The 27,753-nt window shown below is 41.6% G+C and overlaps 1 protein-coding gene across 1 annotated transcript; it reads right to left on the reverse strand.

Moving 5' to 3' along the window:
* Positions 1-310: 310 nt before the first annotated feature.
* OPRM1 (opioid receptor mu 1) lies at positions 311-24,865 on the reverse strand. Its single transcript, XM_083831607.1, has 4 exons — positions 24,439-24,865; positions 10,643-10,995; positions 9,209-9,729; positions 311-3,847 (listed from the first exon to the last, which is right to left on the reverse strand). The coding sequence occupies exons 1-4, from the start codon at positions 24,777-24,779 to the stop codon at positions 3,809-3,811; spliced, it is 1,254 nt and encodes a 417-aa protein (XP_083687733.1). The 5' UTR covers positions 24,780-24,865; the 3' UTR covers positions 311-3,808.
* Positions 24,866-27,753: the final 2,888 nt, after the last annotated feature.

The following is a 27,753-nucleotide window of genomic DNA, read 5'->3' on the forward strand; positions in this document are numbered from 1 at the left end:
GCCAGTGCTGCCCAAACTGGCATCACAGTTCAGGTTGTGCTCCACAATTCAGGCCTAGGGGACTGACTTATTTTGGCTGTCAGCTACATCCAAATGTATCTTTGGGAACCAAACCTACTGTGGTATCTCCCACATTACCTCCTAATCCTTTTCTGACACCAACACATACATGGTTTGCTATGTCTGTAAAGCTCACATTTTCTGGCCAGGTGCTGTCTTTGAAACAAATGGAACATAGGTATTGATGCAGTTTTGCATCATTTTTTTTTTTTTTTTTCTCTTGATGTGGGATCCTGTTGCCTTGTGTCATTAGGCTAGTAGGATTGTTGGTGTCAGCTGATATGCTTCTTGAGGACTACGGGATATTCTTCAAAGACTTGCAAAGACATCACAGAGTCATAGAAATAGGATTTTGAAGGAATCTCTGGATATAGTAAGTAAGTTACTTCTCTGGTATTTGTGACTTTTCCCCAAATTGTGCTGTCTGACTGACAGTGCTTATAGATAAGTTAGCATTTTTTGCTATGGACTTCCACATAAAAGTGTTCAAAATGGCAATGAGCATGTTAGGGAAAAAAACAATTACAATAAAATCTGTAAAATCACAACTGTCATGGAAGTAATGATGTTCATTATTATTCCTTATTGCAGAGTCATATTTATATTGTCTTGCTCAAATGTCATTCCTAAGAGTCATTATTCACTGTTTTTCCTCTCCATGAAAAAAAAACAAACAAAAAATATGTAAGTTTTGCTCAAATACAACCTTGTGGCAGAACTTTTAAAATCAATAAAACAAGAATACTTCAGCACAACTCAAGAGCCTGGGAAGCCTCTTAGTCTGCCAGGAGCTAGGAAGAGAGTTTCCCTCTGCTCACCTTGTCTTTCTGTTACTGGAGCCAGGCTCCTGCACCAGCTGGCTCCTGGAGCTGAGCCTCTCAGCACAGGAGGAATGTACACAGTTTATGTCAAAACAGAATTCTGACCATATGCCTTTTATTAAAAACAACCAAACAAACAAAAAAAGCAAGCAAACAAACAAAACCACCACCAAAACAACAACAAAAACCACAACCACCACCACAAAAAAAACTCAACCTATCTGGATGTCCCTTTTTTAAAATAAAACATAAGTATTTAAAGCAGTCAGAAAATTAATCCATGAACCTTCAAGGTGATGTGTTGGCATTGGTGCACTACACAGTATTTTCTAAAGTTGAGCTATTAAAATAGGGCATGACATGCTGATCAATGTGTACTGTGTTTTGAATATAGTATGTGCAAATATACAGGAAACACAAACTTTTTTTATTAAAGGATCACAGCAAAGATACATAACTTGTGTAATATGCTACTTACTCCACAGCACTCCCAATGACATTCATGCCTTTTGGAAAACAAAAACAAAATAAAATAAAACAAGTCATTTAACTTATTTTTGCTAATGCTCTGCTAATAAAATTAGCTTCCTCATATCCTTAGACCATTATGCCCACAACAACATTAGTACTGCTAAAAATATTTACAGTCAGATTGCTCAATTAATTATTGGACTGTTGAAACCTAAAATATCTTTGAAAATATTAGGCCGTTATCGAGTCATAGGATTTTACCAGTGAGCTTCATTACATTCCAAATACAGAAGAAACAATGGCTTCAATTCATTATGTAAAGTCTATGACAGCTAATGTAGTTTGAACTAGCCACTAAACTATGAGCTTAGGTTTAATTAAACTTATTTCTCTTCTTGATTTACCAGTTAAGGCTTTTCCAATAGTTGGTCAATGCATTTCAGTTTGCCGTATGTGAGCGTGGCAGACTGCTCAGAACCTGTCAGACTGCAATGACTTTGGACGATGCTAATTTGCTTCCATTTCTAGTGTAGCTTATGTTCTTCTTGTTAGCTAAATAACACTGCTGTGTAGAGCAAAAGAGCATGCCCAGTTTTTCTGAGTGCCCAGTTTTTCTCTCTCATGCTTTAAAAACTTAGATGAAAACTCTCTTTCTTAAGATGATAACAATTCTGGTTTAAACTTTAATAATGGCTATGAAGAGATCTTGCTATACTAATATAAAATTAAATATTAAATCCCTCTGACAGCACAGTGTGTTTTTCAACAGAAAAATAATAATAAAAAAGGCACTTCTGCTATGTCTGGTTTCATATTCTGCTGGTATAAACGGCTACATATTGAGCTGCAACACATTGATGAAACTCCAGTAGCATTACTTCAATTTACAACTTGAAAGGATTTGGCCTTCAGTCTTTATTACACAGTCCATGGCAGAAACAAAATATTTCACACTAAAAGCATATTCTGTTACACAGATTTGAACAATGAAAAGAAGAAATACACTTTTGCTGCAGAAATAAAAAAAAAAAGAAAAACAAAACAAAACAGCAACCCCATTCCATACAGTTGTGTTTTAGAATATGCTTAAATTCATCAAAGTATTCCCCCCATTACCCCCAGTTAGCTACTGATGATTTATTTACAAAGCAAGTAACAAACAATGGCTAGAAAATACCATTGCACCACAATTATCTACATAGATATTTCTATATTTCATACTAGAAAACAGCTAAGATGGCATTTACTTTGGTACAATGTTTCTTTCATAAATCTTAATGTGTTTTAGTAGCTAATACAAAATGGAGATGCGGACTGTACTACCTTAGTTAGAAAAGCAAACATGGGTTTGGTTAAGAAAAAAATAGATTTTTATCAAAATGTAACTTTATTTTTATTTTTTATTTTTTAATTATTATTTATTTATATATTTTTAAAGCAGCTCTAATGTGTTTACTCTTCCAAGCACCTCACACAGGGACTGTTGCTGACTTTCAAATTTGAGATGTTGCTGACAGGGCAGTTGAAGTTTGAGAAACTAGATGAAAGAGAATTTATCAGCTGCCTGTGCCAGCCCTGACAAGCTTACAGCTGTGCATCTATTCGTACTGGGACTTATAGTAATAGAGTCAATGCTATTTTGGGGATCATTCTGCAATCAATAACAGCATGGAATACTTCCATTTATTCATTTATTTCAGAAGAACTGACACTTCATGGTTTTCATTGTAAAAGTCTAGTTCTTATGTGAGAAACAGAGGAGGAAGGTGAAACTTAGGGGTTTGCTTTATTTTCTTCAAATGAGCACTGAAAGAAATATTTTCCCTTTGAAGCAGTGGAACATGCAATCCTTGTAAGAGATGACCTCTTGACTTGCCAATGTGTTGTTATTCTAGATGATCTTGTGAAACTTCACCACACAAATAACCTGCACAGAAAACACCTCTACAGAGAAATTTTAAATGTAAATTGAGTACCCAACAGTATTACAACTCAATTTCCCATTATTTCCTGTTGTTAAAAACTCACCTTCACTTTTCAAACTATAGTTGTCTGTCCTTTTAATTTTTGTCTCCAACCTGTTTAACACTACTGTAACTTGTCAGAGCACTTCAGATAGCTACAGATACAGTAGTTTCACTTCAGACTAACATATGTATTCCTGGTTAACATGACTGCTTTGAACACTGGAGATTGGAAAGCCCCTGTATCTCTTGGCTCTGCTTACCGTTAAGTTTCATGCTTCTGTTATGCGCAATGGAGAAGTGCTGCAGAAGCAGTTTTTGACAGATAGGAAAAGCAGGCACTTTCCTCTTTTTTTTTTTTTTTTTTTTAATTATTAGTTATTTATTTATTTTGAGGGAAAGTGTATCCTACACCTTCCCATAGCATACTGCACAGAAACACTGTGGCACTGGTTTGTAATTGCTTTGAGAGCTATGCTGCAGGAGACCCTGTCACGGCAGTGGGGTGGTTTCAGCTTCTTGGAGTTCCAACTGAAAGGAAAGAAATTGCAAACACAATGAGCAGTTACTTGATTTCTGCCCTCCCACCAGTTTGCTTGTGTGTGTGTGTTTTGTCTTTTCAAGAATAATTAACTTATCATTTGCAGCTACTGACCTGCCCTGTAAAGCTGAACTGGTAGCCCAGGCAGCAAGGCAAGAATATGCCTTTGTCATAAAGCAACAAAGGCAGAGTAAATGATTAGAGAAAAGTTTTGTGTCTTAGCTTTAATGACAGAAAAACATTAGATCGGCAGTGCTGTTGTATTTGAATTAGTCTATTTCATATCAAGCCAGTTGTTTTCTTTCTAGAGGGGAACCCTCAATGAATTTCACTTGCAGAGAAGGATTTCACTCCCTCCCTGTATTATTTCTGTAGCAACCACAGGTAAGTCGGTATTTTACATGCCTATTAGTATCTTTTCTGTGTTCACACTAGTAAATTGACTGACTTCTGGATTCGAATTTAAAGATCCAGTGTGAGATGGAATTTAAAGATTCTGTGTGAGATGGAGTTACATCAGCAAACAAACACAACCATCCCCATGCTCTGGGCATCCATGGTATCCGCACCAAATCTTGTTCATATACAGGCATGATAGAAAATCTACAGAAATTTTTAGGCAAATCTGCCTAAGACACATCATGTCCTGAAAGTCTGCAACCTGTTTTGCTGCCCAGCAACCAGAACTTGTTGAAAATTGGGCAGACACTGTCGTTAAAGTGGTTATGGTATGGAAAGCAGTCACAGATGAAACCTGATGGACACAAATGAGGGAAACGTATTACACATGGGCAAGGATTTTGGGGTGGGGAGAAGATGCATTTTCTAACTGGATTGTTTTCCAGGTGCTTTCTGCAGTTGGCATCCGTTAGGACTTCTGACTGGAGATATTTTTTTCCAAGGCCAAAACATAACTCAAATGCTTGTTCAATTCAGCATGCTATATTTAGGGATTTTTCTTTATTCTGTACTGGAAATGCTCCTCCTCAGGAACTTTTTGTCAAAAATTGACCTAAATGTGAATATGAATGTGAGTCTTTTGGAGAAGTCTAGATCCAGAAATTAATTTTGAGGTTCATTATTCACTTCTGAATTGAATTAATAGAAATTTCAGTTCAGAAAGCATTTTGAAAATGGTCTAAGTCATGTGGTTTAATTTTTATGTAGTTCTGTTGTCTTGTGGGTGGAGCTAGCAGTTGGACTCAATGATCCTTGTGGGTCCCTTCATTCAAACTCAGGATATTCTATTGTTCTTTTGTGGATTGGATACAGTAGTGTTGTTTTTGGTTTTGTTTTTCTTTTTTACTGGTGAACTTTCTTTTTCTATTTTCTTATGGAAAGTGTGAATGTTTTTGTCTCCATTTTTTCTAACTCTCAGTTCAAGAAATGCCACAAACACAAGCAACCTTACAATGCATCTAATTAGTTTCAGTGCTCATAGCATTGTTTATAGATGCTGCCTTTAATGAAATTGTCTAGCAAACACATTCTGTTTTCTTTGTTACCTAGAAGATTCACAAGGGTCCCATGTCAGTACAAATGTTCAAGCCTTTTTTAAATCTAGCAGATAAAGTAGTGCAGAGATTCTCTGTGCACCTGAAGTCAAAGCTATTTCAAAGTTGTTAGGGTCTTTGTCATGATCCAGGTTAATGCTAGTGACATCAAAAACAATTCAGACATCTGCAAAAGCTAATATTAATCCCTTTTATTAGCATTCCCTACTATTATTGGGTCATGCAAAGAAAAGTTTGAAGTAAGCAGTTCTGTTCTGCAAGATTTTCTCCAGTGTTCTATTATTCCTGTTTTCTTGTTTTAATCTTTCATGCAAATGCACTTGAAAGATTGCCCATGCTTCCCTGAAAATTAAAGTGAGTTGAGCCTAAGCTCTAAGCTCACCCTGAAACAATGCAACCTGAACGTTCTGACACAGGCGTTAGCCCAGTAACCCAAAATACATCCCCCACAGATGTAAAGCATCTCATTGTTAAAATTCCAGATTTTGCATGCTTGACTAGCCGCTGTCTTTTCTCCCTAAGAAATATGTTTCTCCACTGGACATGTACTATTTTTCATAAATGCTCGCACCATCAATGTTTCATTTCTGGGGGAGGTCAGAACTTGTTTTGCACTTTTCCTATATGTAGATAAAACAATAATGCAGTTCTTAACCAAGAACTTTTTGGTAATGTCAAAGAGACATAACGGAGGCCAAATGATAGTATCTTAACTCAGAATAATATGAACATTTGTATCTGTTCTTTTGCACTGATAGAAAACACAGTTGTTGTTCCCACAAGTGAGTGCTTATTTTAAGTGCTTCAAGACTGTGAGGCCCCAAGCAGTTGAGTGCTTGAAGCTCTCATTAACTTTAGCATGAGTAAGAATTCTCACTTGGGGAAAAAAAAAAAAAAAAAAAAACAACAAACACAAAAAAACAACTTGTAGAACATCTGTTTCTATGAAAATAACTTGAGCTGTGCTGAGCACTACACACTGCACAATTAGAATTCATACCAAATGCTCTCCAAGGCCCTGTCTACACAAGAAAGAGCTTGTCAGGATACTTAGATCAATACAGATATACTGGCTAGACTTGCCTGTACAGAAAGCACTTACCTGTGAAAAGAATACCCTGTGAACAGAATTTACAAAGCTCACCAAGTGTTTGAGCAAAGTGTTTTTTTGTTGTTGTTGTTTTCTGAGAACAAAAGATGGATTCACCCTAGGGCTTTCTCTGTCTAAAATAAATAAATAAATAAAATGCTACATTTGTAAGTACTACCCAGAAAACCTTTCCAGAGCAGATTAGTCCTAAAATCCTTCTGTCATTTGGATAGTAAGAGACACCAAAAATGTCTTTTACAGAAAAGTTTGTTGGAGAAGAAAATAAGTAAATGAAGTTTAATCTGGTTTGAACGTGGCTTGGTGTGAATGTATTTCATAGCCTCTGAGGAGGGTGAAAAGGACTGCATCGACTAGCTGGTGTGCTGCTCTCCACAGAGCGCAGCAGTCAGAAGGTTCAGGTCAGCATCCATCGGGCACATCTGGCAGAAATAAACCAGTGGCAACAGCTGCTCAAGCAAGGACTGCTGCAATGATGGTGAGGGAAGTGAAATTGGGCCCATTTAAGAGCACTTCAAATTCTCTCAAATACCAGACCATGCAAACAGACCTGTCCACACATCTATGAGGACAGGAGTTTCCAAGTGATGGCTTCTCCCTAGCCTGGGGGAAACATGCTAGCTAGCTGCTAGGAAGAGTTACAGAAGTAGTGAAAGCTGCATAGTCACACGGTTTCTTACAGTCCTGAACACATTTCTTTCGTTACATGTATATTGGCTTTTTGCTTCAATTTTCTCCCTTGCTTCCTCACTCTGACCTTATTCCTGATGTTCTCCTTTCTCCTCTGCATTCTTCCTGTCACCTGTCTTTCTCTTCAGCATCTTCCCTGTCACTTCTCTTTACCTGTACTTGATCTCTTCTTAACTAATTCCACCACTATCCCCTGAAGGAAACTAACACAAAATCTCCAACTATGTGATTAGCTTGCTCCTTACTTCCATTCTTACTTCCATTATAAAGCTCACTTCTATCCCTGCCTCAACTAGCTCTCTCCCTTGTTGGTGTAGGTTGAAAGATCTTTGTGGGAAGGATCACCTTCTGTTCTGTGTTTGCTCAGTGCCCAGTGAAATAGACTTTATCTCAGTCAGACTCTAGGTGGTACCACAGTAATCTCTGCTAAGGGTAGAAGTTTAGAAAGCTACAGCTCTCCTAAAACTAATGTAAAGAAGTATAAGTAAATGTAGAAAATGTTATTACACACTGCACTGTAAAAAGCTGAAAAAGCTAGACATGAACTAGATAAAGATAAAACCCCATTGTCAGACACATGCACAAAATGGACTCCATTGAGGGTTGCAAAAGCCTTAGTGAGAGCTGAATCTGTCTACTAAACTTTTGCTACACATAGTGAATACTACACGTATATACACACATACATATATGTATGTGTCCATGCCAAGTTTGGCAGTTCTGCTCCACCACTGAAGTGTGGGTAAGACTGAGCAGACACTAACTGATTCCTCAGCCTGCAGCTTTGCATGTACAAATCATGTTCTGGTGAACGACACCACCAGCTGCAGATGCTCAATAGACCTTCCTCTTCTCCCTTTTGCTTGCTCCTTCCTCTTTTTCTGGTGCATTTACTTTGTATGGATAAGATAATATTCTGATCTGGACTTCCTGATTGCCTGTGTGACAGGTAAGCTATTTCTTTCATGAAAAGCCACTTCTCTGCACCTCGAGAAGGTAGCTAGCTTGTGGGTGAAGGGGCAGCAGTGAGAAGCTCATGAAGGAGCAAACTAAGGATATTGCTGATGTTCCAATGAAAGATGATGTGGCAAGGAATAAATTAGGTTTCTGCCTTTATTTCTTCTTTTTAATGAGTTCCAGATAAGATTCAAACCTTTTCTAACAATTGTTAGGCTAGTATGTTAAGATTTGCCTTTGTGTTTTGCTTGATGTTCACCGAGGGATGTGCTTTGGAAATTCTCAGGAATAATCACAGGTGCATGGATGTCAAATATGTAACAAAAAGGATTTTTTTTTTTCCCAAAAGCTAAGCAAAAATAGCCTGAATAAAAACAATCTTTATCCTGGTATCTGCTGTGCCATAAAATTCCTACTCTGTATACCTTAAACAGCAAAATGGCACAATACTCCTTAATATGTGTGTGTATACATGTATATTTATATATTTACATATCTATCTATCAAAACCTACACTAGCCAACACAGATATTGATCTGGTACAAGAACTGCATGCAGATGACCTTTGTCTACTTCTTGCATCTCTTACAGGAGAAACACGGCCTTGTAGGCCTTTCTTGTACATCAATCAGAAAGTGTACATGCAGTTTCTTCTCTTTTCAGTTTACTGATGAAATGGTAGGAGAGAGACGTGTATATTGGCCCAACCATGTCTCCCTCAACAGACAGAATAGAGAAATCTTTGATTATTCTCTAACCGGTTCTAAATCAGAAACCTGTTGTAAACCTTCTGCAAATGAAACACTCTGTTTTGGGTGTTGTGTATACGCATGCACGCTGGACCCTATCATGCAAGGTACCTTTGAAAGCCCTCAGCTTTTGGGCATCAACTAGAGTATAGAACAACAGAACCATGCAGGACTGGGGGCTCTGTGTGTGAATACACCAGCTTCAAATGTAGCCCTGAAGGTGTTTAGATGCTCAAATAGCTACAAATCAGTATAAACTGTAACTTCGGAATACATGTCATCTCCAAGCGGGTGGCCTGGATCCAGAGATGACATCTCCACTGCTAGTCATACCTGATGGTTAGTCCTGTCCACAGTGTTGGCAGTGGAAGCATGGTCACGAGTGTTTTGTCGGACTCGGGTGGAGTTTTGCTGCTCAATGGTTGAGGAGGTGGGGATGCAGAACTCTCTGAAACACCTTTTGAAATTCTCATCTAGAAATGCATACAGGACTGGATTAAGGCAACTATTTGTATACCCTAGAGCAATACAGAAGTGCCAGGAGACAGTCTGGAAAGTAGTTTCTGGGATGTTGACCAGGGCTTTAACGATGACATAAATGTGGATGGGAGTCCAGCAGACGATAAACACTGCCACCACTACAAGAACCATCCTCGTGATTCTCCGCAGGTTCCTGTCCTTCTCCTTGGAGCCAGATAACATGCGAACACTCTTCAGGCGTAAAATCATCAGCCCATAGCACACAGTAATGATCAGGACTGGCATGATGAAGGCAAAGATGAACACACAGATTTTCAAGAGGTTCTCCCAGTACCAAGCAGGGTGGGAGAACTTAAGTGTGCAGTCAATAGAGCCTAGAGATAAAAGAAAAGAGCAGAGAAGAACAAACCAGTCAGTTTGGCATTTGCTTCCCTTTAAACCTTTTTTGTTAAATATCATGAGCAAATACATGAAGATTTACTATGTAAATAACTAAAACAAAGCGATCTGTGATCTGTCATTGGCACAAACATTGATAGAAAACAGCGCTGCAAAATATGTATGAAGCTTTAGTTAGAAAAACGAGCAAAAAGTGACATTCTCCTTTGCATTATATTGCTTGGAATTCCGCATATATTTAACAAGAAAAAGAGTTGAACTGTCATAAGTGTTCAAACTTTGGCTCATTTTCACTTTTAAGATAAAACCTGGTGAAAATAAGATGATTTCAGCACTGTATCTGCTGCAGATTTGGGCATTTCAAGGCAAAGGGGCAGAGGATGACATAACGTGGTAACTGCACTTTGGAGTGTTTTTGATTTATGTTGAGAGGCTGTCACTTGAAGGACACCACTGAGCACCAGCAATCCAGAACATGCTCTCAGTTCTGTACCACGTCCTGTTAGACGAGGTAGAAAATGAAGACCAGCAACTTCAGTGGGAAAATCCGTGGTAAAGCACAATCTCCAGTGCTTTAACAGAGTGCATATTCCCCTATAGCTGAAGGTAGGCACAAACGCTTTTCCAAACACTACAGGGGCTGTCTAGGGCAACAAGACTCACGTGGATCCCGCTGGAGCTGCTGGTCGTCAAAGACTGATCACATGCAGAGCTGTCTCTGGTCAAGCAGAGCCAGCTGCAAAATTTTCCAAGATGGCTATTTGCACTGCCTGCTTCATACAGCTTGCAGGTCAGAAGTTAGTTCAATGTCTCTACAATAAAAAGAAAGAATGCAGAAAAAATTTTAAACACTGATATATTCAATTGGGGGATGAAAACAAGACTTACCGTGCCTGTATTTAGTAGTTGCCATGAACATAACTGGCAGGCCAATAGCAGAAGAAAGAATCCAGTTGCAGACGTTAACAATTTTGGCATTTCTGGGGGTACGGAAATCAAGGGCCTTAACTGGGTGGCAGACAGCTACATAGCGATCCACACTCATAGTGCAGAGCGTAAAGATACTGGTGAACATATTGTAGTAGTCTATGGATATAACAATCTTACAAAGGATTGTACCAAATGGCCATGTTCCCATCAAATAATTCACGCTCTGGAATGGCAGAGTACTTGTTGCTAATGCATCTGCCAATGCAAGATTGAAAATATAGATATTGGTGGCAGTCTTCATTTTCGTGTACCTAGAAAAAAAAAATCAGCAAAAAAAGTGAATGACCACAACTAGCAACGTTAAACAAAATTGAGGCAAGAGCACCACCTATAAGAAACTTCTGTGAAATAATGTTAGATGATATCAAAGACAACCTCTTCTGCTGTTCATTTTTTAACCAAATGATCTTGCTATGGTTTATCTACAATATTATTTTGTAATTCAGTCAGACATTAGGTAACAGCTGTAAGAAAGATTAGAATACATTAATTTAACTTGTGCAGAGAGAAAGGACACTTGCAGAAGAAACAATATTATGATGGCTAAAGAACAGAATCACAGAATCACAGAATCATCTAGGTTGGAAGAGACCTCCCAGATCATCTAGTCCAACCTCTGACCTAACACTAACAAGTCCTCCACTAAACCATATCACTAAGCTCTACATCTAAACGTCTTTTAAAGACTTCCAGGGATGGTGACTCAACCACTTCCCTGGGCAGCCCATTCCAATGCCTAACAACCCTTTCAGTAAAGAAGTTCTTCATAATATCCTACCTAACCAAGAAATAAGCTGAAAAAAATATATATTTTCTAATACTGGATGCTGTATTAAATGGATAGATTTTGTGTACCTTCCGATGCCATGTCAAGTATGAGAACTGTGGTCTATACAAATGGAGAAAGCATTTCTAGGTTGTGGAATAGTAATGATGTAATTCCTTAGGGAATAAGTACCTGAAAGATTAGTGTAATTATCAAACCCACTACATCTGAAAATTTATGCTTTTGCTTTAAGACTTTCTTACCTGCTTGTAATTATAGAAATTTAAAATAATTTGTTATGATGGTTACTACATTGCTTTGCTGATTTCAGTGTCCTATACAAATTAGACAGATGTTCTTCCAGCTGAAAAAGAAGACAATCTATTGAACATATGAACTGAATATTTCAATAAAACCACCAGCCCTTTGTGGATGTTGCAGCCCTATTGCTTGAAGCAGGTGTGCATGCCGTGCTCTGCTCCACAGTGCCTATTGCAGCAGGAGGGACTTCAAGCTACTTTGCACTCCCTTCTTGCTAAGTCTGTGATACCAACTATGCAAAAAACACTTTCTGAATTTTAAATGTGTCACACTTCAACCACAGCAGAGCAGACAGAGCTGTACGTGTTTTAATTTGTGTTTGCATTGATAAAAGTAGAATTCAAATTCTTCTGTCATTTCATCATTTTTTTTCATTAGCCCTTTATAGTTTCAAGTCATTGTGTCATGTGAATAGCCCCCCCCCCCCCTCTTTTTTTTTTTTTTGATAGCTATACTTTTGCAGTGTCACAATGAATGTTTTACTACAAGCCCTGTTCTTGGCTAGTCTTTTCTGCTCCCCAGTCTGCTGCTGAGTTTGCTAGGCACTGGGGCCATCTGGCTTTGGGGAGGTCATATGGCTTGCTCCTTTGATGAAACCCTCCTGTGATCCTGCAAAGTAATACAAAGTAATAAGCACAGTATTTGTTCAGACATTTTATAATGTATTGACCGATTTGCAAGTGGAACAGTACTTTAAAAATATTTTGGGGCAACTTGCTGGGGAAGACAAAGTGTAAAATACAGTATTTCATGGTTTGTTTTTTCTTGTTTTTCCTCTGATCTATCCAGATAATGAGTCAGTTGCAAGGAACTGGTGACAGCGCCATGTGGGGAGCACACTTTTGGAACTTTTTTGGTAGGGGCTGGAGGAATGCAGACTTTTTACTGAATGCATCTAGATAACTTTTCTGATGAACATCTGAAGAAGTTCATACTGTATTTGTTTTCTCATTTCATGGCACTATGCAGGAGGAGCCACTAACAGCCTTAATGTCAAGCTAGGGTGTTCTGCTAGAATATTTTTAAGTAGATCCAATCTCTTACTTGACTTCTGTCTTGAGAAATATGATCTATTATACTTCCAAGTTTTAAATAAAATCTATACTCTGAAATTAAAGTACTCTAAAAACTTTTCTTAGGGAAGCCCTCCGTTTATCCAACAAATTGCAACAACAGTTTAGGAAGCTGAAGTTGTACTAAGTCCTTTATTTGCTATACCCCTTGCTTCTTATCAAAAATGAATGTCTTCTCTATGGGTCTGACAACAGATCCAAGATTAGCTAATTCTGTGTCCAGAGAGCAAACCTGGATGTTTAATGGCAATGTGAGCAGACATTCACAGCTTCCTCCAGCCTAATTGGCTCAGGCAGTGATAGCAGTGGACAGGCAGTGACTCTGAACCCTCTGTGGATGAGAAAAGGCAATGTGCTCTCATCCAGGCTGCTGGTCCATACTCAGCTCTGAGGTGATTGCCTTGTCTTTATGGCTGGAGAAGAAAACAAGCTTAGGTATGCTTCTCTGTGCTGCTGCCATCACACTTGATTCTGGTGTAGTTCTGTCCAAAAAGAACATCATCATCATCAGCAGCAGAAGCAGCTTATTATAATGATTTTTTATCAGTAATTGAAAATATTCTTATGCTTTAAAGGCAGTGCTTGACACAGCAAACAAAACAGATCAGCCAATAGGTAAGCGACTTTCAGATCAGCATGCCAGAGGATGGGTAGAGAAAAACTCTGAATAAATGGAATAACATCTCTTCACTGACACTACCATGGGCCTTATTCCACTTAAATACGACACAATTTTTGGTTTTGGTATCTCGTTTTCACTGTTGGTTTAAGCCTTAAAGTTCTTGGACTTTTCATTATTTCATGTAATGGGCTCTGTAGGCTATTAATGAAAGATTCTGCTTGATGTACTCCGTAATCTTTGTGTTTCTAATCACCGTTTTCTTACGAAAAAAGGAATCCAAGCTTTTTGTGGTGATAGAAAGCATTTGCTTCCACAATTGCTTAATCAACAAAAGCCTACTGAAATTCACAATATTCCTTTCAGTGATTTCTATGGGATTTGAGTATTTCTCTGTACTGAATATTTAGAGATTTTATAAAGAGCTTATTTCTAAAAAGCACATTTTGTTAAAGGTGTATTTCTCCAAATAAGTAGATTATCAGTGTCCCCAGGATTGTATTTTTTTTATATGAACAAATAAATACTGAAAGAATTGATTAAAATAGATTTTTAACAGCATGAAAAATAACGGTCCTCAAAATGGAGCTTTTCAAAGCCTTGATTCTAGCTTTTATTATATCTTTTCTTAAGGTATCCTTAAGTCTACCTATTTGAAGAAGCAGCACAAACAGTTCCATCATACACACATACACGTGTATGTGATCAAATTGCTAAACTTCAGAGGGACTGGATTTTATATGTAATTAAAGTCACAGGCTATCTGTAGAGCTAACTTATAATGACGAAAGCAGTGTTTATAAATGTGATCTTTTAACAGATACTGTTTTCACACTTTCATTCAAGACCATTAAAGAATCTTAAATGAAACATGTTTAGCCTGATGAATATAGTAATGTAATATGTCATTACAAATTCATTTGAAAGCTCCTATCTGAAGAGCAACAGTGAGGAGAAAAGCAGAAACAGCCTTTTGCACTTAGGAGATAGGATGGCTGATGGTAGATTGGTAACAACTACTTTCAGCAACACAAAGTCATACAAGCTTTTGTCCATAGAATGCTAATTTGGAGACGAAGGCTGCTTCAACTGATCTGTGTTTAAGTAAAATGCAAAATATATGAAAAACTAGCTTAATTAGAAAAGATTCATTGCAGAAAGCCGCCATTTGTGAAACTTGCTTGGCTGCTCAAAGAAACAACAGGCAGCAATTAGGTCTTGCATTCAGACAACCTCACATAACTCTTGTTGATGCTGGAGATTAGGTTAGCGTTCAAATTCATGTTCTTCCTGCACAAATGACTTGTTAAACAAATGAAGAATCATTATGTGCATGCATTAGATTTGTTGAGGTCTCCTTGGGTGGGAAGATTAAAACATGTGAAGCATGCCTAGTTAAACTAATTTAAATGAACATTTATTTTCATGGCTGTTCTGGTACATCTTGTACATGCAACCCAAAAAAAGTAGGAAAGGATTTTTTTGTGTGTGTGTGCTTTCCTAAGACATGAGGTACATTCAATTTTTATTGAGCCCTTAAAGCTCTCACAAAGGTTTAGCCTGGGCTGGACAACCTTTTCTTCTAACAAACAATCCAGCGAGCATGTTTGACACTGAAATGATGTCTCTCTGCTAGGTCATATCCTGTAAAGTACCTTTGGTCTCAAGTAATAGAATTAACTGATGGCTATCCTTTCTAATTGTCCTTTTCCTTTCTTTGCATTGTAGTGGGTCTCTTTCTACAAAGTTAAAGACCTGCTCAGTATCTCAGTTACAGCTGTGGTGTCGTAGGAGGCTGCTACTGATTAAAGCTTTGAAAGCTTTGAAAGTAACATATGTTCTGTAAGAGTCTAATCTACCTGTCTGGGAGCACTTGCTTTCATCAGCTTAAAGACTTGGTCTCTGATTCTTCTATTCATGAATACTCCAGAATACTTATGCTGTAAAGCCACTAAACTCAAGCTTTACGTACAAGCAACATAAATTTGTGTACAAACCTTACATGTTATTATGCAGTCAGGCCATCTGGATTGGAGGTGACATACTGTGGTTAACAATCCACTCGTCCTTTTGATTTATGTTCCCCATAGGAGATTACATACGTGGATGTAATTCAAAAATAACAATCCCTCAGGGAAAGCACACAAACAACAAACAGAAAACAAAGCCAACTCCAGCAGGTACAACATTACAGCAGAAAATGTTCATGCTTAATCAAAGTGAAATTCTTCACATTTGCTCACTTCCTGCACTGACCCTGAGTTTGGGGGCAAAAACTGAACTGGGGAAGGGAACAAAATGTACTGCCATTAAGACAGACAACCGTTGTTTGTTGCCATTCAAGCCCTGCCAGTCACTGCTGTGAAGGAGATCAGAGTGCAAATGCTGAACTCTGTTGGTGAATATAAGGCACCATGAAGTTATCTGTTGCCTAAAGATAAAATTCATCTGGCTTCTCTCTCAGATTTTACACGATTGCAAGACAGCAAAACCTAACTGAGCTTTGGGGTTGTGAAGTGTGTGTTGGTGGTTTAATTAGAATCATGAAAAATTCATACAAATATCAGGCATCACTTCATGACATACTAAGGCAGTGTGATAGGCCTAAGAGTGAAAGGCATAGTTATTTGATGTATTTGGTGGGGAATGCAGCAAGGCCTCCAACCACAGGATGCCAGAGAAGCTGTCCTCTAACTTCCTCGCACACCAGCAAGTGGATGCACGTTTGCTAAAGAAGCTTCAAGGTATGTGCTCAATGTGGATCCTACATTCAAGGACACACAACTGCTTCAGCTGCTACCTCTTTTCTCCCTCGTCCTTTGTTTTCCCACTGCCAAGTCCCTTTTTCACTTTATTCTCCTCCATAGCACAAGTGAACTGAATCCAGAATTTCACCAAGGTTTACTTCCTAGGCTATCTTCCTATCTTTGACTTCCCAGCTTGTCCTTTCCCTGTGTCTAGTTCTATTAAGGTACGTGCAGACCCACCACTTGGTGGCATTTGCCTACACAGCCCAGTTAGGAGAAGGAAACAGAGCACATCACTTTTCATGGAAGAACATCTGCCCAGGTCCTCTTCTCCTGTAGTCAGTACCAATTAGCAACTTCAATCAGGCCTCAGCTTTGGGACAGAGAGAGCTAAATGAAAGCCTCTGAGGCAGACGTGACTTTCTTCAGACTCCATCACTGGTCTTTTCAGGAATGTTGCTGTGCCAATAACAGAGAGTCCTGAGGGTATCTGACTCATCCTGTTTTCAATTAATTACAATAATGTGTTGGGCTTTGGGCTAAAATTCTCTTGCTGCTGTTCCTGGTTTTTTTTTTTTTTTTTTTTTTTTTGCTACTGAGACGGATCATATGGTGTTCCTCTTTCCGTTGTTTAGTTTGAATTAGTAAACTTAGTCTCTTCCCAGGGGAAAAAACAACCCCCCCACCAAAAAAAAAAAAAAGCGCACACAACAAAACCCCACAAAGTCAAACAAACAAACAAACAAAAACACAAAATAAGCTTCTATCTTTGGGAAAAACAGCTACTTTGCAGTGGAAGGCTGGTCCTTTCCCTTCAGGTCTGAATGAAAGGATTAACTAGCAGGGAGATTAATCCAGACAGAAAACACAAACTCCACAGTAGCCAACAGGTAACTATTTTATTATCATATTTCTCTCATTATTTTCATGCCTTTTTAATTACATGTATATGCACAATATCCCTGGAGCCAGCTAAGGACAGGTCTTTATATATATATTCACATCAACTTGCCAGGCAAACATTCAAGATGTTGCAATGTCTTATAACTCCTATTACCCTAATTTATTTTTCTTTTCCCAGACACCACCAACAGCTATTTAATAATAAAAAGAAATGACAGCAACACGTATGCTCCAATTCCCATACAGTCAGCTGCTAGTAAACTGAACCCTTCCCCTCAGCCTAGTAAAAAGAGGGAAACATTATCCCCAAATTATTCCAGTACTTATTCTGGCCTGTTTGTTAACCCACCTTTAGCTCAGTTTCTGTGTGCTTGGCATTGAAGTATGTATGGGTCGTTAGTAATGGCTGTTGCTTTCACAGTTATTGTGTAACACATCTCTGAGAAATAAATCAATGGTGCTAAAAACAGTAACTCCAATATATTGCCATTATCAGGCAGCGGGTGCTTATTGCTGAAGTTTTTTGCTTTGGCAGGAAGACGTGCAAAGGAAAACTGTCAGCATCTTTAACTTAACTTTCTCCCCTGTGCATTCAGGGAAGTGTGATTGGGGGTGAAACCACTGACTACGTCAACGATAACTGAGGTGACATGTTTATAGGAGGAACAAGTTAACAGCTATTTTGCCCGTTTTCAGAAGAGAAGCGATCTTCCAGATGCTGGTTCCCTCCTCCTGGTTTGTGTTCTTATCTCCTCATGTGAGGACTGTACATGAGACATCCCCTGCTTGGCACACAAGCTGGCAGGGAAGCTTTTGAAGGTAGTTTTACTGCTAGCGGATATGAGATCCACAAAAGACTGATGAGGAACAGTAGTGGTTATCCTCCCTGGTTAAAGGCTATCATCGTGAATATACAGAGATGTGTATATATACAGTGTGTATATAGATACACAGATGTGTGTAGATACACATTGTGTATGTCTATAGATACACAGTGTGTATCTATATACACAGATGTGTATACAGTCTCTTGTGTGCAAGAGACCAGGATTTTCTTGTGAAGGTGTTGGGTGTGATCTGGAAAGGAGCAGCAGAGGTGAGACAGAGGCTGGAGAGATGGTAAAGCCGCAGGAAGATGTGCCTGTGAAGTGAGAGTAATGGTGAAAGCTGGAGATGGTGGAGAAAGACACGACAGACAGAGAGAGCAAAACTATGTATTTTGAGAAGAGCAAATGAAAAGTACAAGGAAATATGGGTTTGGTCCCATGTGACAAGGATGAGATTGCACCTGAAACTGGAGCTCTGACAGAGGCACTGAGTCCATCATTTTAGGAGAAGGATTTGTGAAACTGGCTTCCTGGATAATTTTTCTATAAAGGCAGCAGATCCCAGGGCTGGAGGTCAGCACCAAGCAAGGGGAGAACAGGAAAAGGCACCTTAACTGCTGCTCCTTGCTCCGCTTCAAAAAAGAGGCTCCTGTCACGCTGGGATTGCTCTGTACCATGCAATGAGGAGAAAACACCCCATCCTACACAAAAACAGCTTTGTTTTGAAGTTTTATTCCTGATCTGAGGTACAAGATCTTATAGCTGATAATTGAACACTTCTCAGCGAGAAGGTGGAAAAAATACGCTATTTCATGTTCTTCACAGTTACTTGAGTAGCTATAGTCTGTCATCTTTACTTTTTTCTCATCATGCAAATTCAAAGGGAAATATGAATAAAATTTAAAAGTGTTTATCATTAAACAGATGAATTAGAATGCTTTTTAACACAGTTAGGCTAAGCTGTGGAACTCCTTGCTAGTGAATACCCTTAAAATCCAGCTTCCAAAGGGAAGCAGGGTCTTTGAAAGATAATGATAGCATCCCCACTAATACATCAATAAAGACAAATTCCATGGTATAGGCAAAGATGATTATGAGAAGAACTTTGAGATAAGCCTAATAGCAATTCACTAAATATTTGCTTTCATTTTTTTTTTTAAAGATATAATGAATGGATTTGTGTTTTGAAAATAATTATCAAGGACTGAAAACGTTGTTTCACTTGGAATCATAATGAAAATAAATTGTTTTTTGAAAGTGTCCATTAATCAGGATCTCTGTAACACCCATCTTAGAACACCTAAACTTAAAAATAACTAATCTAGAAACTTTAACAATGTTTCAGAATTCTGAAGTTTAAACTTTAGAAAATGATTGTTTCAGAACAGCTTTGTTGCAAAGTGGTAATATTTGTGACATTTTATTTCCAACCTTATTTTAGATTGTTTTATTTGAGAAATGTTCACATAAAGCTGTTGATAAACATGCTGATGCAAACTGCAGCTCAGAAAGTCTGTCCACAGTGTAACAGACTGTTAGAAGGAGTCTCACACAGCGAAGCTGCTGTTTATTCTACTGTTTGTCTAAACACCAGCTACTGGCTATGGCTGGAAAAGAGGTCATTAAGTTAGAATGATACCGAAACATTCATAATGTTTTGTTTGAGATATTTGTAAACATGTCATCTTTTCATCTAGCTGCCACAAAAAGTCAGTAATATTAGACTGTTTTTTACGAGGAAAGTAAAAACATTTTGGAAGTGTTTAACATTATTTTTCCTGCAGGCCATCATCAAAATGATACTCCAGAAAATACAGCAGGATCAGAACAGTTTTTCCAAGAGGAATTGAAAGAGAGGGGAAGTTTTCTGCCCACTTCTGCCCAGGATTGCCAGGGGGCAGCTGCTGGCCCAGTGTGGGGACCTCCCCTGTGGGGTCAGCCCCATGTCCCACAGGTGGGAGCTGGCTGGGGCCAGGTGCCAGGTGCCCGTGGTGCCACCAGCTCTGGAGAGGCTGCTGGATAGCATCCTGCACCTGCCTCCCGCTCCTCAGGGAGACCAGGGCCATCCAGGGGTCTTTGACCATGGTCCTATCAATATAATTTAAACAAAATGAGAATACAAAGGTATTCGTGGCGTTTTACCTATCTGCTTTCCTTGATCCTGGGGGAGGGAGGGGAGCACCTCAACAGTCAAACATTTACCCATTAGCAAAGGTTGGTAAACTTCTACTGCAAACAGTGTACGGAGACACCTGTCATTCTGTAACGCAGGATGCTAAGGCTCACCCTCTCACTGCACCTCCCATTTAACTCGGCATCTGTGCTGTTCCTGACCAGTCATGCTCCTTCAGTTATGTCCACAGATCTTCTCTGACTTGTACTGGTGAGCACCATAAATTCATAATTGACATTACTGGTTAAGGCTGCTGGTAACAACACGGAGGTGGAAATTTTTATTTTCAGACAGCTGACAGCATTAGCATACACAGTGCCACCCAAATGCAGAGACGTTCAGGTGATTGTGGGCAGGAAAGAAAAGAATGAATTTTATGGATTTCTTGGTTTCTGAATTCCCTGATGTATGCTGCTACAAGACATTCTGTGGGCCTTCTTTCACACTGCATCTGTGACTCCATGTTGCCTTGCAAAGAAGAGCTCCTGTTTTTAGAGAAATTGTCTTCGCTTCAGCCTCTTTCAAGCTTGAGATCACTTTCAGCTTATTTCTCTAATCTGACTCTCCACTTCAAATGCTATAACCTCTTTGTAAACTCCTCAATTTTCCCCTTCTTTACATGTGTGATAATACTTATTCCTCTGGAGACATCAATTCTTCCTACAATTGAAATTTCACCCCAAATTCCCTTCTTAGTAAAATACTTTTCCTGAAGCTTGAGTGGGCCAGGTTGTAGTAAACAGAGCTTTCAGTACGGTGTAGTCTTTCCAAATTAGGTGATGTTTCAGTCACAGCTTTTTTTTTCTTTTCAAAACATTGTGAAGATGTTGGTTTGAGAAATGTAAAAAGCCCTTTGCTTCAAAGAGGGTTTCTTTCCCTATTTTAATATTTTATTTTATTTTATTTTATTTTATTTTAACCAGAGTAATCATTTACTCTAATGAAACAAGGCATTTCTCTCCTCCTGTGAAGGACCACAGAGTACCTCAGGCTCCTTTGTTTATGATATGTGACAAAATTAATAGCAAAGCAATCAAGGCATCACTCTTGACTTGAGTGGCACCAGCAGCTACTGATGGAATCACAGTCCTCTCGGGGCACTTCACATGGTGGAGTGCTGGGGCCTTAGAGAGCTACTCTACTCTTCCAGACCGGCGATGCCAAAGATGTTCAGCAACAATCTCTCACAGCTTTCCAGCATCGTGCATGCGGCCTTAATCACAGGGCACATTCTTCCCACTCTGATGTGTGACTAACATCCCACCGAGTTGACTAGAAGGCAGGAAAAGCCTATAGATCACTGTGCAAATTAATTCAATACCACATGGTACTAATTGTGCACTGTCTTGTTGCACTCTGCAGCAGCTAGAAGTAGCGTTTGTTGTTGAAATGCCCGTAACTACACTGTGTTCATATCAGTAATTCACACTTACACAAAACACATACGGAAAACAGATAATAAAAATTATCTACAGATTTTTCAGATTACTGGAAATTCATAGCTGGCAGTAAAACCTGACTATTATCGCTGTCACTCAGAAGACATATTTTATACTTCACAAAGGGAACAGCTCGGTGTTAGTAACACGGGGTTCAGCTTCACACACTGCAGATCTAACATGCTGTAAATATTAATTCAAGGAGGAAAATATTCAGCTGAACAGAAAGCATTTGGAAGAATGAGGGGGGTGGTTGATATTGCATTATTTATAAAGAAAGAGATATACAAAGCCAATGTCACTGTGGATTGATAATGACATCAATTCCACATCAGGCAAGCACTTGCATGGCTCCAGCTCCAAACCCATGGATCTGCTTCACGTGGAAGAGTTGGAATGACTGGATGGAATTTTAAGGTCATCTGTTTATAAGAATAACATTATAGTTATTCCAAAACATATTTCTAAAAAAGCTAAACATGTCATATTAACACGCAGCACTCTGAATAGGAAGTCACTGCTGCTTTTACCTCTAACCATTTACCTCCCAACTCTTAGGATTTTAAAGGTAAACTAGGTACCAATATCACTTTAAAATCTTCTTTCTAGTAGTATTAATTCTTCTCAAAATTAATACAAACTTCAAAACCTCCTTCTTCTTGAGCAGGCATGGTGTGAAAGGTAGATAAAGAAGGGGAGCTTTATGTTATGTCAATTGCAATTCAGTGAAAGGTGTGCCTCCTATCCTTGGCTGGATCTAAGGATACATGAACGTAAGCACATAATCCCATAATTTCATATGAACATTTAGTATGACTGCAAATGCTGTCATGGTAGTATAGCTTTCAACAAGAAATAAATCAAAAAGCTCCCTACTGCAGCTCAGGTATACTAAACCTATACAGAAGCACAGAAAGGAAAGGCATTTTGTGATGCTTAAACCACAGATCCTATTCAACTATAAAATGTAAGCTCTTTTTCATCCCAGATTGGTAAATAAGTGTATGACAGTAACTTGGAAGGAACTCTGTCATATGGAAAGCTGTTCTTGTGAAAGCACAGGAGACCTGGATTCAGTCCTGTCTTTGCCACAGAATTCCTGTGTGGTTTTGGGGAAGCCATTTAATTGATTTGTGTTTTCCTCTGTAAAATGAAAACATTTTTTGTCTTCTATTACTTCTGGCTTTTGTTTTTAAGCTATAATCTCTGGGAAGGATGCTCTCCTAAGACAGAAAGCTAAATGTAGGTGCCTTGTTCATTTTAGCTTTGTGGTGTAAGTGTAATTGAGTTAATTAATGTAAGAAATATGAACCTAGAACAGGTTATGCCCGCTATAAATACATAATTCCAGGGACGACCTGTAGCATATGCTCTGCTGACTACCATCCTGGCTCTGTTATATTGTGCGTCTGCTCTTTCTCCCAGAGGAATGCATTCAACACTTGCTCAGACAACTGCAGCCATGGCCCTGTTCAGAAGCACTTCTGCAGCCGTACCTTTGTACAGCGTCCAGAGAGAGCTTGAATCTCTGGCTGACCAAAACCACATGCCAGTAGAAGAACTTCCCAGCTCTGCCTATTTAAAACATAACCTCCGAAGCATAGTTTTAGCTTGAGCCACTGATGCACACAGTGCGTGCTCCCATTAGGTTTACGAGCTGTACAGGCTTTGCAGTGACATCCCCAAGACATGCTGCCACATGCAGACGGAAGCATCCTCCACCACGCCGCTGCACCCTCCTCAGCTCCGGCTTTTTATGGCCAGCACTGCCTCCCACCGAACCCGCCACGGAGCCTCCCGGTGCCTGCGGGGCTCCTGCTGCCCGCTGCCCGCCTGCTACCCGGACCTCTCAGCGCTGCTCAAAGGGAAACGGGCTGCTTCCCGGAGCCGGGGAGCCTGGAGTGCCGGGGCGAGGGGGGAGCGCACCCCGGGGGCACCCTCCAGCAGCTCCCGCGGAGCTCGGCGGCTGCGTGGTGCCTCGGTTCCCACGGGCAAACACCGGTCCCGTCCCGTCCCGTCCCTCCCGTCGCGTCCCGCCCCGCCGCTCCGGGAGGTGGCAGTGTTCCTCCACGGAAGCCGCCTGCCCCGACCCCGGGCAACCAAAGGAGCGCCCCCCCCCCCCCGCCTTTTTTTTTTTTTTTTTTTTTTTTTTTTACGACGATTTACGGGAATGAGGTTTGTCACGCGTGGAGGACGCGCTTGCGAGTGACCTTGTACAGCGCGGCGGCAGCTTGCGGGGGAGAAAGTCGCGACATGCGACAGCGCAGCTGGGAGCATGGGCTGCTGGCAGTGGTCGCGACCCCCGCGTATTTACACGCGTGCACACGCACGGAGGTATACACGCACATACAGATACATACGGATATAAACATGCACAGCACCACTTGGGGGAGAGGATCTGTGCATCCTGGCAGAGAGAGGCGTTCAGCCGCGAAGCCATTTGTATTTTTGCTCCTGCCTTTGGTCTGGGGTCAGCCGCGGGGATGTGCACCGCCTGTCTGTGAGCGCATCCTCACACGCAACGACCACAAGCCCTAAAACCCTCCCTGCCCAGCGGAGAGGTGCAAACTTCGGCCCCGGCCGGGCAGAGAGCAGCGGGGCCGCAGCACGGCGGGGCCGCAGAGCATCTCCCCGCAGCGCGGCGCTTCCCGAGCGGGCGCCCAGCCCCGCCGCCCCGTCGCAAGTTTCTTCCTCTTCGCTTTTCCTCCCTCCCGGGCCCCTTCCCCACAGCCCCCTTCCCCTCCTCTCCCCTCCGCCGCCCCAGCGCGACCCCCGTCCCCCTCCTCGACGGCGGCGGCGGGCCGGGCGGGGCGGGGCGGCACCCACCTGACGATGACATACATGACCAAGAAGTTGCCGAAGAGCCCCACGACGCACACCACGGAGTACAGGGCCATGATGGCGATGGCCGTGACCACCGAGGGCCCCCCGCCCGCGGGCGCGCAGGGCCCGCCGCCCCCCGCGCTGCCGTTGGCTCCGCCGCAGGGCTCGGAGCGGTTCCAGCCCGCCGCCGCCGAGCCGTTCCCCCAGGAGCCCGGCGGGAGGGCCGCGCAGGGCGGCGCCGAGGGGCGGCAGGCGGCGGCCGAGGCGTTGGCGACGAACGGGTCCTCCAGGGCGCCGGCCAGGAGCGGCGCCGAGCCGTTGCCCAGCAGGTAGGCGACGGCCATGGTGCGAGGCGGTGGCAGTGCCCGGACCGGCGGCGGCGGCGGCGATGCCGGTGGCGGTGCGGAGCGGGCGGTGCCGGGGAGGCGGTGGCGGCTCCCGCCCGCCCCGACGGCGCGCCCCGCCGCTGGGTGCAGGCACATGTGTGCGGCGGGCGGGACGGGGAGGAGGGGCCTGCGGCGGCGGGGACGGCAAGGGGAGGGGGGGAGGTGGGGCTTGCCCCCCTCCTCGGCACCCCAAAAAGGCCCCGGGGGGGAGCGGGCAGCCCCCCGCGGCGGCCGCTTCCCGGTGGGAGAGGAGCGGGGTCCGCCCGCTGGAGGGCACGGGCAGCGGGGGCACGCCAGGAGGTCTCCCCTTCCCTGCTAAGCTGCGGTGGCGCTTGATAGAAAAGGGTTTAAAGCGCTCCCCTTCCCCAGAGCATCCGCGGCAAACGGCGGGGGGGAGAGAACCCGGCGACACCTCACGGAGTGAGGGGGCTAAGGAGCGGGGCAGGGAGGGGAGGGGTATGGCACTGATGAACGTCGTGAGTCAGGGATCGTGACAAAAGCGTGCCCCCTGTGATTATATAGCTCGAGGAGGATGAGACTGGGAATAAAACGTGGTGAACTGCACGGCACCGCACCGGGAGTTGAGTGTGAGCCGAGCTGTGATTTGGAAATGACTCGGATCTCATGGATCCTCAGGGTTTTTAGAGGAGTTTCTGCTCCAGAGCTCTGAGGATCTCCTCTCCCAGACATCGGTGCGATTGTTATTGGATGTGATAACATGGAAAAGGAAGGCATCAACACCATGCTCTGAACCAGAAAGCTTTATGTGCGTTGTACTGGCTGTTTGAGTGGCCCACTGCTTATTTCCACCAGCACATTTCTGTGATCAGTTTGTTCCAGATGAGCACAGAGATGCATCTCCAAGAGTGCCTGCTGGGTGGCTGCTCATTAATTACTAGGACCCAGCTCCTTTACTGTCTCTCATCAATGAAATCAGAGGGGATCCTTCGTAAGGCAAAAGAAAAAAAAAATCAAAACACCTCCTAGTGAGCAGGAAGGAGACAGACAGGGGTGCTAATTGCTCCTGCTGCTGCATCATAGACCCACGCTTAGTGCATCTGCTTACCACAGGCAGAGCACCTCCCGCTACTTCAAGAGTGGTAATGGCAGAAACAGAGAAAAGAGGAGGGTTGCACCCTGCCAGAAAGATGCAAAAATACAGGCATTTTAGTCTGAGGAGTTCCTGTGCTTCCATGTCAGAAGCAATGGCAGCCAGTGCTGATTAGGGCAGGGAGGACAGGAAGGGCACACAAACTCTTTAAAAAGTCTCTCTGACCATTAGCAGTGGGGAGGAAGAAGAGAGAAAGTGAAAGGGGTGTCACTGGACTTTGGGAGGGACATGGATCTGGATAAGAGGTGTTCGTTTTTTTTTTCAAGTTATGTACTGGTAAGTCTTGTCAGAGATACAGTGGAATGGAGGAAGAAAATCAAGCGAGCTATTTAGGGGCGCTTTTTGTAGATAGCATGTATTGCTTCATGGCCAGAGAGAGTATTTTTGGCATCCTTTATTGATGGGAGAGAGCTATTTAGCATCATATTCAGAAAAAGAAAAAATGCTTTAGAGTAGAAAAAATTGTGGACAAGGGGAAATGAAAGCAAGAACTGAGATTTCAGATGGTGAAAGTCACTGCCTCTTTATCCCTTTATGAAGTATAGTATGTTTTAGTCATAGAGCAGGAGGAACAAGGCTTTAAAACTGCACCATTCTCAGACTTCTATCTCTGGATATGTGCACAGGGCAAGACCCTCTCCCACTACTTCCCCTTTGTTCCACCAAAGCCATCAGAAGAGTTTAATGTAAGCCCAGACACAATTAGTGCTTAGCCCTATGGATACACCTGTGCCTGGCTGGGTAAGATGGGCAACAAAAGTCAAGGCTGCTAGGGACTTTTTGGTGTACCCTGTGTAATAGCCAGATTTGTATCATTCTAGATTATCAGAAGGGCCTTTGATTCATTAAAAAAGTTTTAAAAATAGATGCCCAGGTAAATCTAGTGTTATATACAAGGCTTTATTATTAAGATAGAAGAATTATTATGTCTGATTAAATCAAACTTTTGGCAGGTGCAGATGAAAACTGAGATCTCAGAGAGGATTGGCAACAAGCCTTGGGAGTCGAGCCCATTTAAGATAGGCCTCATTAAGCAAAGTTTCAAAGATAAGGGAATGATAGCTAAATGCACCTCGCTGCAAAGTTATTATGAATGTTATTGCTCAAGGACATAGGCATTATGCAATAAATCTTTACAATAACGCTTTCAGATGGTGAAGGACAAATTGAGTATAATAATACATGAGACCCTTTCTTCAAATAATTTCAGATAGTGAAGGGCTGCATAGACAAGATTCTGCTGAAAAGATATTTGTAAAATTGCAGACCAGTAATCCTGTGGATAGTATTGCAGGACATGTAGAAAGGGGAAGCACACACATGTACATCTTAAATGGATGTCTCGACATCAGGCTGGGGGCAGAATTACAACCTCCGACTCAAATCAGATTTTTTCATGTCTGTTTTCTGCCAGAGCACTAGGGATAGTTAAGCTCTCAAGGCTGTAACTAGAAATGGATGGGGTCAATACTTGCAGAGAATTTTAGGGTGAAAACAGTATATCGAAGACTGCCCTAGGAGTACTGGTCAGAGAGGTCACTCTCATGCAATTAGAGATGAGTCTGCAGCAAAACCAGATTTTCATGTAGCAGGTTCACTTCCACAGCCTCTCAGTGAGCCGTAACCTAAATGGAAACCACGTTCCTTGCTTACAGCTCAGTTAATAAATAGAACTAAGAGATTGGGTGTGGTGGCTCAGCACTCTGTAAAGACGGCTGCTCTATTGGTACATGTAGTAGCATGTACTAGTAGCCACTAGTAACATGGTGGTGGGACTTATTTCTTCTAGGATCAGGGCATGAAAGGGTCTGGAAGCAAACT

The sequence above is a fragment of the Anser anser genome (genome assembly GCF_964211835.1).
Source record: "Anser anser genome assembly, chromosome: 3".
Lineage (NCBI taxonomy): Eukaryota > Metazoa > Chordata > Aves > Anseriformes > Anatidae > Anser > Anser anser.